An 18,732-nucleotide genomic window follows, 5' to 3' on the forward strand; every position below is an offset into this window, starting at 1 on the left:
GCTGTGTTTCCCTGACGCTTTGCAGTTTTCTGATTGAAATGTTCTGCCAAAGCTCTGTGGCTAGCATCATAAGATGATATTTTCCCCGGTGCATTCATTGTACAAAACGAAAGAATTGATGGCTGCCATGTCCAGTACATTGTAAAATACAGCAACTGGACACCTGTGATTTTGCTTTCACTGAGTACTAAGTTTTGCGCAGATGGCGGAAACACTCTTCTCGTTTTGTTTACTGTTCCAACCAGGCTGTTTTTTTTGCTTATTACAGTGAAATAAAAAATTGTCATTGGTAACATTCATCCCTTTTCTTAAGCACGGTTACATCAGCCTAAGTACCACATTGTCACCCAGTCTCTGACCAACTGGGCGAGTTTCATCTTTGCACAGGAAGGGGTAGGGTCCGCTGCCAGCAAAAACTGGATCTCAAATTTGACAGGTTTGTTTGACGTGTATTGTGTCCAGCGACATCATGCTTTTGTCGGAAACAGCTGCTTGTCCATGTAATGTTTTATGTTTTGCTTGAAACAGGCAATGCTTCACAGGCAATGATTTCTCGAAAAGTTCTTGTAATAGTAATATTATAAGACAGCAGACTTATAATATTACTATTCAAATACATACTGCTGTAAACTCAGCGGAGCAGAGATAACAAACTGGCTTGTACATATAAAAAATAGCGTATTGTAGGTTATATTAACAATAAAAGCATGTATTGTAACAAGCCGTCAATAACTTATAACTTATTTTATTTTTGCGATTCTGACTTTCAAATGCCGTCAGGGTATTTAATACATGTATTTAGGAAAAGTCAAGAACAGACAACCACGGATCTTTAACACACGCAGAGTAATTTAAATTTTAAAAGTGAAAACCATCAAAATAACTACCGTGGCGGTTCTAGTGATAATCCAGTTTATATCCCGGCTGTCATATTTGTTTACATCGTCAAGTTGAATTTGTTTGAATTTTTGTCAGAAAACAGTGACAGTGACATTTTAATCACCATTTTAGTTTTGTAGTATGTTTTGTAATTAATTTTCTGTTAAGTCACAGAATCGCTGTTCAGCATTTTCTTCACATTCAGCCATTTTCTCTTGTTGTGAGGAGTGCAGGGGAGAAGGGCATTCCATTGAAAAGGGGTGGGACTGACAGTGATGTGAACCAATCACATGACAGAGGGAGACTATTGCCCGGAGGTGTAAGGATGTTAGGGCAATAGTTAAATCTATTTTGCTCCTATGATGAGGCCAGAAGTGTGTGTGTGTGTGTGTGTGTGTGTGTGTGTGTGTGTGTGTGTGTGTATATATATACAGTATATATATATATAGTGGCATGAAAATCTATTTGCCCCCTGTCTGATTTTCTGCATTTTTGCATATTTTTGACACTGAATGTTATCAGATCTTTAACCAAAACCTAATATTAAATAACAGGGACCCTGAGTGAACAAATAACACAAAAATTTGATAGATATTTCATTTATTTATTAAAGAAAGTTATGCAACACCCAATGCCCCCGTGTGAAAAAGTAATCATCCCCTTAGACTTAATAACTGGTTACGCCACCTTCAGCAGCAATAACTGCAACCAGACGCTTCCTGTAGTTATTGATTAGTCTCTCACAGCGCCGTGGAGGAATTCTGGCCTACTCCTCCATGCAGAACTGCTTCAACTCAGTGACATTTGTGGGTTTTCGAGCATGAACTGCTCGTTTCAGGTTTCATCTCAATGGGGTTTAGGTCTGGACTTTGACTAGGCCATTCCAAAACTTTAAATTTCTTGTTCTTCAACCATTCTGATGTAGACTTGCTTGTGTGTTTCGGATCATTGTCTTGCTGCATGAACCAGCTGCGCTTCAGCTCACGGACGGATGGCCTGACATTCTCCTGTAGAATTCTCTGATACAGAGCAGAATTCATGGTTCCTTCAATGATGGCAAGGCGTCCAGGTCCTGATGCAGCAAAGCATCCCCAAGCCATGACACTACCACCACCATGCTTGACCGTTGGTATGAGGTTCTTATTGTGGAATGCAGTGTTTGGTTTTCACCAGACATAACGAGGCCCATGTCAGCCAAAAAGTTCCACTTTTGACTCATCTGTCCATAGAACATTGTTCCAGAACTCTTGAGGATTATCCAGGTGCTTTTTGGCAAACTTGAGACGAGCATTTATGTTCTTCTTAGTGAGCAATGATTTCCGCCTTGCTACTCTGCCATGAATCCCATTTTTGCCCAGTGTCTTTCTGATGGTGGAGTCATGAACACTGACCTTAGCCGAGGTGAGAGAGGCCTGCAGATCCCTGGATGTTGTTCTAGGGTTCTTTGTGACTTCCTGGACGATTTTATGCCTTGCTCTTGGAGAGATTTTGGCAGGACGGCCACTCCTGGGAAGATTCACTACTGTCCCAAACTTTCTCCATTTGGACAATATGGTTCTGACTGTGGTTCGGTGGAGCCCCAGAGCCTTAGAAATGGCTTTGTAACCCTTTCCAGACTGATAGGCATCAACAACTTTTTTTCCGGAGGTCTTCAGGAATTTCTTTTGTTCGTGGCATGATGTGCCTCTAGAACCTGTGTGCTGACAACTTCACTCTGATGGTAAGGGCCAAAGTTAGTCAGATTTATATTGGGCAGGGCTGGCCCAAATCAGGCCTGGTTGTTAACCAAAGTACTCAAACAGCTGACCCTAATCATCCCTTTAATTGGGTTGAGTTAACTAGGGGGGGCAATAACTTTTTCACACCTGAAGATTGCATGTTTGATTACCTTGCACACCAAACAAATGAATGAAGCACCAAACTTTGATGTCATTTTTTTCTCTCAGACTCCCTCTATATACTACTACAACCCACAAAAAAATCTGACCAAATACAATGTGAAAAATGTGCACAAATGCAGAAAATCAGACAGGGGGCAAATACTTTTTCACGACACTGTATATGTGTCAAACCTGTATTAAGAGACCATTCAAGGGACAGTCTAATAATAGTCTCTTAAAAGAGGGCCCATAACTTATGAATTTTCTATTTGTCTCTGACATGCTTTCCTATAATTATGTATGTCTCACATACACTGTAAAACCAGCAGATGTAATATGAACAAAAGGAAGTAGCCTATATAATTTAATAACATTCATTTAGATGCATTTACAAATTAATTTGTTAAAATAATGGATGCTTGCCTGTCTCAGGTCCCACAAAATGTTTTAAATCCTTTGCAAATTTCAATGCCTGTGTCTGCCTTTCAGGTACGTGTTGATTCATTGCATCCTGAAACCGATGCCAGCATAAGCATAAGATATTTTTCGATTACCGCGCACATTGTTTACATAGTCTTATAAGTATGGCTTTAATTTTTCGGTGTTATTTTCCTTTTAACGGTTTGCCTTTAAGTCTTAAGCCGCCACATCCTAATTATGAGAACATTCTGTTAAATTAGCGGGAAAGAACAACACAACACGAAACAGACACATTGGAAGTGCGAGAACGAAATGCAAGTTAAAGTAGCATCTGGGGGAAGTGATTTAATGTCATTGCTTGCTCTTGTGTTCGAATAATGAAGAAGGTGAAACAGAATCAGCAAGTCAATCAGGACATCAAGGTAAAAAGAAGCGACTTTGTTTAGTAATTAATAGTTTAATTAAGATATTGAATCAGCTCAAAACACGGTCACGTGAACAAAAATAAAAACGTAAAACTTCAAGCCCTAGTTCTTTCCGTTTCAAAATGCTGTTTCTAGTGCGGAATTGTTCAGCAGTTTTTCTGGCACTTACTGTCTTCACAAGTTTAATAACTTTAATTCTGTCATCTAGGGAGGACCTTTTGTTTCTCCACGTTTTCTCTCTTCCTTTACAAGAGAGCGCTGTGGTTTTATTGATTACGGATAAAAGACAACTAAAATGGTTACCGCATTCCTTTGAATTTAGGACATACCTTTTAAAACCATATTTTTCTTATAACAACAGCCCTGTGTAAGGGTGCTTAATACAGGTTTGAGTCTGTTGCTGGGTAAGAGAATTGTGTTTGTTGGTCGCGTTAGAAAGGTGGTCGCTTTATACAGTTAAATAAAAGTACAAATATCATTGGGAGGAATTTAAAGTGGTCACTTAGACCAGGTGGTCACTAAATAAAGGTGGTCGCATGAGCAGGTTTAGAAAAATAATCTCTGATTGGTTAAACATCATCACATGACTATCCGTATATATAGCGTTTAGCACGACTTGCATACTAATGAGCCGCTTCACACTGAATAAATCACTACGCACCACTACATTCTAAATTCCATGACAAACTACCATTTTATTTGTTATTAATTACAGAACCACAGCCAAAAATGAGTGGCATTTTACATATTTCCTTTAATATATTTGGGGATGAAACTCCACATATCTGGTACAACACCAACTTCCTGAGTGAAGACAGCAGTCCATCTGAAAAAATAAATAAATAAAATAAGTGCACCAGCAAGAGTAGACACATAACAGTAGATGAGGAACAGCTAAATGAAATAGAAGAAAACAAAGATTGAAAACAACTACAGCATGGGCTGGTTAATGTACTTAAAGGAAAAAATATGGACATTAATTTTATGGCAATAAGACCAAAAAATCTCAACAACATTAAGGGAATTTTATGCCAGTGCAAGTTCAACTGGGACCAGTATTCAGTCTCCAGTTTTATAACGCTGAGCTGGACTAAATACATATTTTAACAGTAGAAGTTTTAACATCACTACTGACAGCGAGTTTAAAACCAGCAATAATGTATTCCTTTGTCAGTCAGGAAAAGCAGGTAAAGCTAAGGCCAGACCCCCCCCCCCCCCCCCCCAAAATTACCGGCCTGGATTTTAAGCGTCAGCGAGAAACTGAGGTACTGTCCCCTGACACCGCGGTCGGATTGGTGCGTAAAGTCTGGTTCGAACGTCAACTTAATCTGGCACGACTTGGTCGCCAGGGTGTCCAACAACAAACAAAAACATATTTTGAGATCCAATGTGATCTAAAAAAAATATATGTGCCTCGCATATAACGAGTTAACAAACTCACTTCAAGATCCGGCTTCAGTCTCCATCGCAGCTGCTCTCCTTACTTCCTTAGTGTCATTTGAAACTCCGCCCATCAGCATGCAATTTATTTTTAATAAGCGATCAATTAATTCAATTCAATTAAATTTGTAACTATATTACACTGCAGATGTATACACAATAAAAGTTTCTGGTTTTGTCTTAATTTAATTGTGTTTTAATTATTTTAATTATTTTTCTTCCCGCAAATGACAAGTAGTCGTGTTTATAAGCGGTATAAACCACTTCGATAAACTTGATAAATACCACTTCTGGGGTGGTTAGTGGTTATCACTACCCCAGGCGTGGTGTATATCATGGGAACCGCACAGCCCATCGTGGTTTATACCTTGCATATATATATATATATATATATATATATATATATATACTTGCCTTAAATGTTCATAGTGTATGACCCGTAATGTAAACTTGTATGTGGAGTATTCCCACCATAATCTGTGTTGGCTTATTCCGAGATACTGAAAAGACATATAACTATAAAGAGACTGCTAAAACCAAAAAAATAGATACCTAATGTAATTCTTTATATCCTCTTAAGTTTGCATAATATGTATTTGTTATGTTTATTATCTCATGATATGGGTTCTCTGTAATACAAAGTTTACAATAGTAAAAGCATAGCAAAGTGTAATAAAGCATAGTGAATGCATGGTCAGTTATAAATTCAAGAGAGGTATGGTAAAGCATATTAAAAAAAAAAACAAAAAAAAAACATTGCACACTGTTTGTGGTTACCTGGAAAACGTGGGTGTATTTCTGGAAGGAGAATCCGCCCATTGATAAACACGTCATATCCAAGTACCATAAAAACTCTGTGTGGCTTTCATTCATGTTGCTTCTTTTGTTTGGTCTCTCAGTCACACGCGACGAGGCCAAACGGAGGTGATTCCCTAAGGTTTCCTCCTACCAGCGAGTAGGGTGTTTTTCCTTACCCGAGTGCCGAGCGGTTCATATTTAGTTTCTGCAGGGTGCGTGGCAGGCTGGAGAGGCCGGGTTCTCCCTCAGTGCATTACATGCTCAGGGGGCGGGCCCGTGTCTCAGCTGCTTACTTTTCATTCATCCTTTTCTTATCTTTTGGCAGTCATGGTTTGGTGGCTTTGTCTTTTGGGGGGAGGTGGACCTACGAGCCACTTTCTACATGATGACTAGACTACATGATGTCATCGTGGATTCACTAGTCGGCCAACATTGTGGATAGCTGGCAGCACCCATGGACAAGGTCTCCGGCCAAATTCATCATCCGTCATTAATTCGTCTGTTCAATTGCAATTTGAGAAAAGCGTGATAACACTGTAAAATTACATTGAAAATTTACCAGGGGAAACTTTTATTATGGCTTAATCATATATTTTTTTACTGTTTCTGGACTCGTGGATATTTTGTATCTGGACAACCTTGAGCAAGGTGGAATTTCAGAAGCTAGGCCAATAAAAAAAAAAAAAAAACATTAGGGGTGTACAGTACTAGAAGTGTTCACCTGTATTTACTACATTCTCTAAAAACGAGTTTGTTAAAGATTTGCAATTACAATTTGCGGTCTCAAGTTCTTAAGTTCCTGTTCAGACCTATATGGCTGTTGGATTAATTTACACTTCCCTGGAGACTGGTCAAGGGTTAAATTAGTTTAGAAAACTGCAGTTAGTTCTGTGTAATATCCAGTAGTTGCCTCTGAGATTCAGTATTAGTCACACTAATGAGTTTTAAGAAATTATTCAATTGAGGGTTTACTCTGGCCTCCCACTGCCATTCATTAGATGTTCTTGTAATCTTTCTCTTTATACACATTAAGAAAAATCATAGAAAAGTATTTACCAATGACATAAATGACTTTCTAATGACATAGTGTGTGGAATACACTTGTAGCCAGCAATTTGTTTTCGTTGCCGGCAGCAGAAACCCATGAGTTCTGCGAACCTGTCAGATAAATCTGGTATGCCTATAGGGCTGCTTTGAAATCTGTACTGTAGGCACGTTATCACGGTTGCTGCTGAGCTACGAACTGAGAAACAAACTAGCATCCTTAGGGTTTGTTTCAATCTACCTGGCTTTACTATAACTTTGTTTCAAGTTCCAAAATCTTCCATAGAATTTATGGCCATGATAGAAAATGGACCACTTTTTAGTATGGCGGCTTTGTTCTCCTCATACTTTTGATCTATTTCAGTACTGAATAACTATCCTAGGAGAAATAATTAAGTATTTCAGTGTCTTGTAATAAAAAATAACTAAACATACACACTAGTGTATTAATGATTAATTACTGGTCTTCTGTTGAGTATGATTTTGTTTTCCTGTACTCAAGCAGTCTACTGTGTTGATATCCGCTCGGTTAACAGTATTAACAAAAACACTAAAAAAAAAAAAAAAAAAAAAAAAAGACCTACAAGAAATCCATATTAGTGCTTGAATATGCCATGTATAACCTAGCACTCCAAGTACTACCAGGAGCATTTTCCTAACACTAGTGGCATAATGGCAAGCAGGTTTTAAAGGGAGAGGAAACATGACATATTGTAAAGTATATTAAATAAAACATGGCAAACTATGGTAAAATATGGTCAATGTATGGTATAATCATGGCAAAATTGCAAAATCACTATGCAACTTTACATTGGTATACTTTTATAAAGGCTGTGCCTACACAGCTTCAACCTTTTTGAGGAATTATGGAAAAATCTAGTAAACAGAAACTAAGGAATTATACTATAGTAAATGTGAGTCTTAAGTAATTTGTTCAACAATCTCTAGTATGGTACACAATACCCTTAAAATGATATCAAATAGATTTTAACACCAAGAATAATATTTACTATGTACATAGCAAAAAATGTGTAAACTGCATGATATCGTAGTCATAGTTGGTACTTAATTGTATTTAAAGTGACAGTGTATAGCTCAAGATTTAAAAGAGACATAGTTTAGCTTTCAATCATTTTCTAATAACTTTCTAATCCATTATTATTATTATTTATTTCTTAGCAGATGCCCTTATCCAGGGCGACTTACAATCGTAAGCAAAAACATTTCAAGCGTTACAATACAAGTAATACAATAAGAGCAAGAAATACAATATCCATAAACTAGACTTCAGCATTAAGGCAAACCCTCTTGGTATGCATTAATGCATTCACAGTACCACCTTGTGTGAAAGAACTGCTCAAAAGCTGTACAATCTAAATCTATTATGCAGTAAGAGATATCTTGCACACAAGATATAACTTAGTATAAATCACTAACATGAATTATTGTTACTGAACATAAAGAGGGGTTTTATTACATGGCAAATTACTGTCATGATGTGTACAGTTGGGCACCTCTTTCTATTCATAAACATATGTTGTCCCCAGCAAATAAACGATTTATAATTAACTGCAATGCAGGGCAGTGATATAATTATGGATAGCCTATAATGCAATTGTGTGGAATTAGAAGGTTAATGTAATAAACCATATCTTTTTTTTCTCTTTTCTCTGCAGGATTTAATAAATTTTGTGTTCACTGCTGTAGCTCCAAAAATGCAGATGCTAGAATGTATGTACATCAGACAAGCCATTGACCTACTACAAGTAAGTAATTGCATCAAATAATGCTCTGGACTTGGTAAGAAGGCATTATTGTTAAACAAGGCTGAGTGTTTTTGAAAGAGATGTCATCCTTGCACTTCTTGTTTGCTGGTTCAATTCCACTCCTGTTACTTCATTCCAATACCAAAGACAAGTTTTTGTAAGTGGGCATTATGCAATGTACTGTACATTCTGAAGTTCAAAAAGTGTGAACCTATTGGTGAAACCTTTGAATATCAATTCTCATGCCCAAACTGCACAGCATGTCATTTCTTATGCAATAAGAGAGACAGTTCACAATATGTCATCTTACAGATTTCTATAGCTTGAGTTCTGCCATGCATGGATCACGGTGTTGTGGATAAGATGATGTTAACAGCACTGTGGCACCTCCAGTCCTATCAGACTGACAGTACAGTGTTCTGTACTGATTGTAAATTTGTGATTTGGCCGTCTGTCAATGGTCCACTGAGCCCGGACCATCAAGTCATTTGTATTAAGAAATAATAATAATTGTTTATTTAGCAGACGCCTTTATCCAAGGCGACTTACAGAGACTAGGGTGTGTGAACTATGCATCAGAGTCACTTACAATTACGTCTCACCCGAAAGACAGAGCACAAGGAGGTTAAGTGACTTGCTCAGGGTCACACAATGAGTCAGTGGCTGAGGTGGGATTTGAACCGGGGACTTCCTAGTTACAAGCCCTTTTCTTTAACCACTGGACCACACAGCCTCCTTATTGCCCCTCTGAGAATAGCAATCAGATTGAAATGAATTGTGGTCATTAAAAGTGGAACGGAACTAGTTGCAGTAGGCAAAGTCTTCACATTTGATTTCAATTTACTGATTTTGTCAGCTCCTTAAGGAATGATTGCTTAATAAATGCTTATGAAAACATTCAGGTTTTTAGAATTACATTATTTCTGTTTGAAGCACTTTATGGACTGTCATTTCAATAAGATTCAGCTCATATGAAGGGAGGTTGATATGCTTAGCAGGACATAACCTGCTGTCCTTTTTTGAGACATACACAACAGTAAGTAATAAAGTTTAAGAATATAATATAATGGGGAAAAATAGTCTGGAGAGACAGGATGAATGCCTTGTATCATATTCCTTTGAATTTAAGATGCCCCCAAATTTCCCACCCTAAATTTGAAGAAAAAAGAAAACATCAAATAAAGATGCATTACAAAGGTGCAACCTCAATTATGCATATATAGGGCTTTAAGTTTTTGGGTTTAACCAATAATAACCGAAGAAAACACCCCTGAAGACCTATTTAGAAGATTTGTTGTTATATTTTGAATAATGTCAATCATTCACTACTTTTTCTACATACATAGAAAGAAAATGGCTTTCAGAAGGCAGGCAGTGTGCAAAGACATTGCAACTGACCAATCATCAATTGTGTGCACTACGTAATATGAGTCATTTGCGTTTATGCGCCATTTGCTTAGCAACTGGGTTAACGACCACAAACCCAAACAAACCAGCAACATGCGTTACAGTTTTATTTAGTGATGAACCAAAAAAATAATTGTAAATATAAAACTGCTGTACAGTTATGCTTCTTCTAATGCATATTAAAGTTTTTCTTGTATAGAAAGACTGAATAATTATTATTATTAATAATAATAATAATAATTATTATTATTATTATTATTATTATTATTATTATTATTATTATTATTATTATTATTATTAATGAAACGTACATTCAATGTATTATAGAAACTGAAAATGGATGTGTTTGAGTGGTGTTTATTTTAAATAATCGATTTTGCCGAAATAATAATAAAAAACGATAAACCCCCCCAACTGAACAAAAAAAAATTAAAGCCCTACGCATATAAGAAAATGACGCATGGAGACAGTTTGCGGCCTCCATAGAGCATTACAGTTATGCGCTGCTTCTCATTTCCAGTCGTGATTACCTGTTTGTCTTGCTTTTTGTGAACTGTGGTATTGCTTTGCATGTCAGAAAGTACGGGGCTCTGATCAGAATTTCCGATCTGTCCAAGCTGGTACTATTTGTTAGAACTGAGCCTAATATCAAAACACTGAAATTGTTAAAGCTTCTCTTCGAATTCCTCAGGAAGCTAGTCATGCTTCTCTGAAAATGACTGCCTGTATGTCATGGATGATTCAAGATCAGGCAGTAAGGTGTTTGTTTTTTTTTTTGTCTTTTCTCGGGAGCCAGTCACGTTCCTGTTTGTGCACTTGGGCAGTCACGTCTTTTGTTGCTGATTTTAATGCACACATCACTATACTCAAATTTAAATTCAAAAGAATACAGTATGTATTTCACAACCACTAAAGAATATCAGCTATATCCTACCAGTGATTGTAACATCCTGTGTCTTCCAACATATATATCCAGGTGCATGATTACAGAACAATGGCTTTTAGTTGGATTACTTGAGCAGAACTGAAAGTAGTTGACTTGTTCATATAGTTAACTGTTACAGTAACTACACATCAAATGATGTGTAATGAGTTTTAAATAGGGTTTAATTAAATTTTTCTAGACTACTGTTGTAACCCTTCAGGAGACTGAATTTTGTGTACATGTTGCAGGGTCTTTTGCCAGCCACAGAAGAGAAGACACCCAGCCAGGAGCATGTCTCAAGGCTCTTTATTTTTGCTGTAATGTGGTCCATTGGAGCCCTTTTGGAGTTGGAGGACAGGGTTAAGATGGAGAGCTGTCTTCGCAGTCACACAGCTACACTGGAGCTGCCTGAAACCAAGGGAGAAGAAACTATCTTTGAATTTGTTGTGAATGAGAATGGTCAGTGGGATCATTGGTTAAAGAAGGTAAGTAAAAATCAGAGAATAAATAACAAAATAGGAATGACGAGAAGCACCAGGACAGAGGAATTGCAGGACCTTCAGTATTAGTAGGGGTGGTACCTATGCTTAAAGTTTTTAAAGGAAAGATACATTATTTTCAGCAGCATCATTTTAATATTCATAATCAAGTAGTTTTCTTTGTGTTTGTATGCCTGATTTGCACTCGTTATTTTTTAAATACAAAGGCCATAAGCAAAAACATTTGTATGGACTGCTCTGACAAGAAATCATTCCGTCAGGTTTGTATAATAGTAACATCATCAAATGCCCATTATGACTGATAACTCTTGTCATATGTTAAGATAAGCAATTAAGAAAATCTGAAAGGGGCAACATTTGCCCTTTCATGCCCTCTCTTTTCTAATCTAATAGCTTAGACATGTTCGGAAAGATGACACAATAAAATTCACCACAGAATTAAATACTTCATTATTTTGGCATCCAAACCATATTTTATGACATCTGTCACATGGTGAGAATGCCCTGAAACGATATCTGTATAAGATGTTGACAATTTCCAACATCAGTAATGCCTGCTTGAATCTCTTATAGCTGGCTTTTGCGTGCTTGTAAATTTGCATTCCAGAGAGTTTCAAGTTTTGCTCATTATTTCTAGAGCGGTTTCCTGGAATACCAGATGTTGTAGGTTTGAATCTTTGTATCCCCAGAGTTTGGGTATTTTAATGTTTTATCTATACATTGCACTAAATAGCCTATTTTTGGCACAACAATAAACAACAATGGCCTCTTGATATTTTCAAAATATTGAACATTTTAAGTATGGGTAATACTGTGTAATCCTGAGCATATGACTTCTATGGGTCCAGGATAGCTAGATTTCATTTTATTAATTTATTTACCATTATGTAATGTCATGTGCAGGTGCCTGAATACAGTTACCCTAAGGATTCCATACCAGAGTATGCCTCTATCCTGGTCCCCAACGTAGACAATGTCCGGACAGACTTTCTTATGCAAACAATAATGAAACAAGGCAAAGCTGTGCTTCTCATTGGTGAACAAGGAACAGCAAAGACTGTTATGGTGAAGGTATGTATCAATCATTCTCTAAAAGTTGGGGTAAAACAACTGGACAATACATCATGGACTATACACTTTTCATATTATAATATATATATATATATAATATAGGTTTAAAACCATACTTAATATAAAGGAAACGAAAAATGTGTTAGTCAGCTGTGACACCAGCCAGTCCAACAGTGCAGAAGCATCATGTTGGTAAATATTTCAAACCAAGTATTATATAATATATCAGTATGGTTACTTTGTGTAACTGTCTGAATAATTCTAAATGTGGCACCCAGTTTCATATTAATAAATACTTTTTATTTTGTTTTCCAAGTTTTGCTCTTTCCAACTTTCTTATATGTGTACAGAAGAAGTTGCTGACTTTTAATCCTATTTCACTTTCTACTAGGGTTTTACCAGTAAATACGACCCTGAAGCCCATATGACCAAAAGCCTGAACTTCTCTTCCGCCACTCAACCCAACATGTTTCAAAGGAGTGTTGAGAGTTACATAGACAAGAGGATGGGAACCACATACGGGCCCCCGGCAGGGAAGAAAATGACATTGTTCATTGATGACATCAACATGCCAGTGATCAACGAATGGGGAGATCAGGTCAGTTGGTGGTGCACTGTTGTTCGTATTATACATGTCCCATCCATAACTTTAAACCCTATATTAACAATCGTATCTTAATAATATATTTAGACAAAGTTTGAAGTTGTACTAAACAAATGTATTGGTTTCTGTTAAGTACATATCTCAGATTGCGTCTTTACTATGTTACTTGGTATTCCTGAATCCATCCCCTTTGCTTAAGAAGTGCAAAGGCACTCCAATTATAATCCATTTTCTACTAATGAGAGTGATTGCGTGGAATATTTAACCCCAAAAATGGGTGTCTGCAATGGTGACTGCTAAACATTTAATATTGTACTAGTTTATATGGTTTGAGGGTTCATGTGTCACTGACATACCTTATTTATTTACCTAAAAAGCAATTGCATTAAATGTAGAAATTAATAAAGAATTAAAACAACAACACATACTTTAATGTTCTTTTTTCCTCTGTGCATCCGTGAGTAGAAATAATTGTGATTCCAAAGTCCGTTGTAGATTTCAACAAATATATTTTATTCAATACAGTACAGCAGTTGGATACTCTATTTTCCTTAAGCACAAGTCATGATAGAATCAACAAGACAATACTGGGATTAATATAGCTTCTCTTATGACATCACCCCTTATTCCTTAACCTATCAGAAGAAACAGTTACATACTGATGCAAGTTTTACAATCCTCCTATCAACCAATTATATCATTGACCACATGGGTCCCACTTTTCTAAGTTAACCCACCTAAGGTGTTTCACTCACAAGGCAATAAAACTAAAGTTGAAAAGGGAGGAAGAAAGAAGAATAAAGAAAGTAAGCCTTTTATCTATTTCCTTTGAAGTTTAAACTGGGAAAGGATGTTTAACCAACGGTGTCATTTCCCAAAAAAACACAGGATAGAATGGAGTCACCTTTCAAGTTGTCATAAAAATTAGGGTACACTAAAACCTCCCCTGCCATCTGGCTGCCTCACTTAATATTAAACCCAAATTGTCTTATAATTAGCTTAGCCTATGAAATCTAGCTAATTTTTAAACTATCCATTTTCTCTATATGTTTATCCAACAGTAAAACCTAGCTACGCAGTCACCTGAACTTAGAAGTCACCTTCAATAAGAAACCTCCTGCCTCAAACAGCCACAAACTTTCAGTTCCTTGATAACTGGTTAATTCTGTTTCCAGTATATGTTGACATATGCTGTCATCTTTTGCTTTGCGTTCAACACTTTGAGGCTGGAGGGTCCTTTGCAGGATGGAAAAGTGTTCCTGCTGGGGAGTAACATTAGCCGATCAAAGAAAGCATCAGAGATAAGTTAATGAGTTGCACAACCATTAATGCAAGCTGGTCTCAAGATATGGAACATGCATGCACATACCATGATGTCATGACTATCTCATAATTTAGAATTAGAAAACCAATAAGCCAAGCAACGAGCATGGGCACTGAAGCATTTCTGTGGCACCAGTTTGAAACCAGGGGTATAGTCGCAAAAATAAATAATAGTACATTAAAACAGTTAATCTTTACTAAAATTTTAGGTTCAACAAAAATGAAATAACAACTGAGTTAAAATACACATGCTAACAATTGTTTACTACCACTTGAGGTGTGTGTGTGTGTGTATATATATATATATATATATATATCAGTGGCTCTCAAAAGTATTCACCCCCCTTGGACTTTTCCACATTTTATTGTGTTACAACATGGAATCAAAATGGATTTAATTAGGAGTTTTTGCCACTGATCAACACAAAAAAGTCCATAATGTCAAACTGAAAAATAAAATCTACAAATTGTTCTAAATTAATTACAAATATAAAACAGAAAATAATTGATTGCATAAGTATTCACTCCCTTTGCTATGACGCACCTAAATAAGCTCTGGTGCAACCAATTGTGTTTAGATGTCACAAAATTAGTTGAATGGAGTTCACCTGTGTGCAATTAAGGTGTTTCACATGATTTCAGGTTAAATACACCTGTCTCTGGGAGGTCCCACAGTTGGTTAGTACATTTCCTAACAAAACTACATCATGAAGACGAAGGAACGTTCAAAGCAAATCCAGAATAAGGTTCTTCAAAAGCACCAATCAGGGGTAGGATATAAGAACATTTCCAAGACATTGAATATCCCCCGGAGCACAGTAAAGTCCATTATTAAGAAATGGAGAGAATATGGCACAACTGTGAATCTGTCTAGAACAGGCCGTCCTCAAAAACTGAGTATCGGGGTGAGAAGGGCACTAGTCAGGGAGGCCACCAAGAGGCCTATGGCAACTCTAAAGGAGTTACAGTCTTCCACGGCTGAGCTGGGAGACACTGTGCTTACGGCAACAATAGCCCGGGTGCATCACAAAACTGGCTTTTATGGGAGAGTGGCAAAAAGAAAGCCATTGTTGAAAAAAAACTGACATCAAATCTCGGCTAGAGTTTGCCAGAAGGCATGTGGGAGACTCTGAGACCAAGTGGAAGAAGATTCTATGGTCTGGAGACCAAAATAGAGCTTTTTGGCCTCAACGCTAAGCGTTATGTTTGGCACAAGCCTAACACCGCACATCATCCTGAGAACACCATCCCTACCGTGAAGCATGGTGGTGGTGGCAGCATCATGCTATGGGGATGCTTCTCTGCGTCAGGGCCTGGAAAGCTTGTGAAGATAGAGGACAAAATGGATGCAGCAAAGTACAGAGACATCCTGGTGGAAAACCTGCTGAAGTCTGCAAGAGACCTGGGACTTTGGAGAAGATTTATCTTCCAGTAGGACAATGACCCCAAACATACAGCCAAAGCCACACTGGAGTGGCTTAAAAACAAAAAGGTCAATGTCCTGGAGTTGCCCAGTCAAAGCCCAGACCTCAATCCAATTGAGAATATGTGGAAAGAGTTGAAAATTGCTGTTCACCAAAGGTCCCCCATCCAACTTGACGGAGCTTGAGTAATTTTGCAAAGAAGAATGGGCAAAAATTGCAGTGTCCAGATGTGCAAAGCTGGTAGAGACTTATCCAAATAGACTCATGGCTGTAATTGCTGCCAAAGGTGCCTCTACCAAATATTGACTCAAATAAGCAAATGGTAGCCTTTTTAAGACTACTTTCCGGTCAGATTGTAAAGTACAAATGCCCTAATTCGAGCCAGAAAAGAACAGTGTTTTTTTTCAGTGTATTAAATAATTTACTAAAAGGCACTAAATTTAGAGTTAGTGGCCTTTTCATTTGAACATGTATTCCTTGTCTGATGTAAAGAAAAAAAAAGCTGTTTTCCTTTGTGCATATACAATAAAAGTCATATTGTGTAATGGCATATTTTTCTTTTTCTACTTACTCGAGAATAGCCTTAATTCTCTTCCTTGTCGACATTGTCACCCTGCAGAGTAGGCTCCATGGATCGAGGTGACAGTGCTATATGAGTACTATCAATAGCACCCATCACATTGGGGAAGCCAGCAACCTGGTAGAAGCCCACTTTCACGTCCTGTAAACCTGTCCTCTATGTGGGAAATGTAATATAATTCCCTGTGAGCTTTAGCATACACTATAGCTGTTACTTTTTTGTTGTTGTTGTAAGTTGCAGGTTATTCAATAAGTTGCAGTTAAAGCTGAATGACATAGTTTAAAATAAATAGTTACAGTGCCTTGCATAAGTATTCACCCCCCTTGGACTTTTCCACATTTTGTAGTGTTACAACCTGGAATTAAAATGGATTTAATTAGGATTTTTTGTCACTGATCTACACAAAATAGTCCATAATGTCGAAGTGGGGAAAAAAAAATCTACATATTTTTCAAAATTATTTACAAATAAAAAACTGGAAAGTCTTGATTGCATAAGTATTCACCCCCTTTGCTGTGACACCCCTAAATAAGCGCTGGTGCAACCAGTTGCCTTCAGAAGTCACATAATTAGTTGAATGGAGTCCACCTGTGTGCAATTAAAGTGTCACATGATCTCAGATTAAATACACCTGTTTCTGGAAGGCCCCAGAGTTTGTTAGAGAGCATATCTAAACAAACAGCATCATGAAGACCAAGGAGCTATCAAAACAAGTCCGGGATAAAGTTCTGGAGAAGCACCAATCAAGGTTGGGTTATAAAAAAATATCCCAAACTTTGAACATCCCCCGGAGCACCGCTAAATCCATTATTAAAAAATGGAAAGAATATGGCACAACCGCGACTCTGCCTAGAGAAGGCCGTCCACCAAAACTCAGTGACCAGGTAAGGAGGGCATTAGTCAGAGAAGCAACCAAGAGGCCAATGGTAACTCTGGAGGAGCTGGAGAGATCCACAGCTGAGATGGGAGAAACCGTCCATGGGACAACTATAACTCGGACGCTCCACAAAGCTTGGCATTATGGAAGAGTGGCGAGAAGAAAGCCATTGCTGAAAAAAACCCATAGCAAATCCTGTTTGGATTTTGCCAAAAGGCATGTGGGAGACACAGCAAACGTGGAAAAAGGATGTTGGTCAACGGCTTATTTTTCCACCTGAGATTGCCACCACTAACCTTCGACCAGATATTGTCTTGTGGTCTGGATCAGCACGCCTTGTTCACCTGGTAAAGTTAACAGTGCCATGGGAGGATGCTGTAGATGAGGCGTACGAGAGGAAGAAACTGCGGTATGCTCAACTAGCCACTGAAGCGGAACAGCGAGGATGGAGAGTCCGGGTTTACCCAGTGGAAGTGGGTTGTCGAGGATTTGTGGCACACTCTACAACCCGGTTTCTCAGAGACGTCGGATTCAGTGGCCAAGAGTTGCGTCGCACAGTGAAGAACTTATCTGAAGTAGCAGAGAGGAGCAGCAACTGGCTGTGGTGAAAGATTCTGGCTGGGGAGCTCAAGCATAATAGAAAGAAAGAAATGCTGATGTATGGGTAAGTAAGCTGGGCTGAGTTGAGTGGGGGACGGAGGGGGCTGATGCTGGGACGCCAGAATCACTGTCGAGCCCTCTTGAGGTGTCGTGGGCTAGTTGACGAAACACTGAGGATGGAAGGTGCCCACTTGAAGACCCCAGAGATGTACCCTACTTAGCTCAATCCAGACGGTTGTCATGCTGATGCGCTGGGGAGACCGCACTGTGGTTGATCCCGGAGCCAGTATCGCAGCCGTTGTCTCAATAACCCTGTTGGAAAGCCCCAGACGGCACAAATGCAGCCGTTCAGGGGCCATAATCAGAGCTGCAGGCTCGATGGGTCAGGATGCCATAAGGTCCCCCGTGCCTTACTGAAGGAAAAATGGTGCTGGGATCTGTGAGCACAGTCCTTTTGGTCCCTCGGGGGCAGGGTCACGGCTGCGTCACGGGCTCAAAGAGCAGCTTTTGTATAAAATATTCAGGATTCGGGGCTTTAGGAGGTAAATACCCATTCAGTAATGGTCACATTTCTATTTTAGGGAACCAGGGTTATGATCATTTTTAACACTGTTGCAAATAATAACTCAATTACAAAACACAATGGGGTAGATGTACTAAAGTGTTGTGTCTGTTGCAATCATTGCAAACCACATGCAAACCAGTCGGAAGTGTAGCGTGAAATGTACTAAACAAACGCAACGCTGTTAGCATCATTTTAACAAATGCT

General features: G+C 38.2%; 1 protein-coding gene across 2 annotated transcripts in view; it reads left to right on the forward strand.

Annotated features, from left to right (window-relative positions):
* Nucleotides 1-18,732, forward strand: part of dnah5l (dynein, axonemal, heavy chain 5 like) — a 278,602-nt gene that overhangs the window by 123,807 nt on the left and 136,063 nt on the right. For both annotated transcript variants that reach the window (XM_033992608.3, XM_033992607.3), the window contains exons 49-52: nt 8,563-8,652; nt 11,233-11,469; nt 12,388-12,555; nt 12,947-13,153. In XM_033992608.3, coding sequence (XP_033848499.1) covers nt 8,563-8,652; nt 11,233-11,469; nt 12,388-12,555; nt 12,947-13,153 — 702 coding nt within the window. The remainder of the gene's footprint in view (nt 1-8,562; nt 8,653-11,232; nt 11,470-12,387; nt 12,556-12,946; nt 13,154-18,732) is intronic.

The sequence above is a fragment of the Acipenser ruthenus genome, chromosome 3 (assembly GCF_902713425.1).
Source record: "Acipenser ruthenus chromosome 3, fAciRut3.2 maternal haplotype, whole genome shotgun sequence".
Taxonomy (NCBI): Eukaryota; Metazoa; Chordata; class Actinopteri; order Acipenseriformes; family Acipenseridae; genus Acipenser; species Acipenser ruthenus.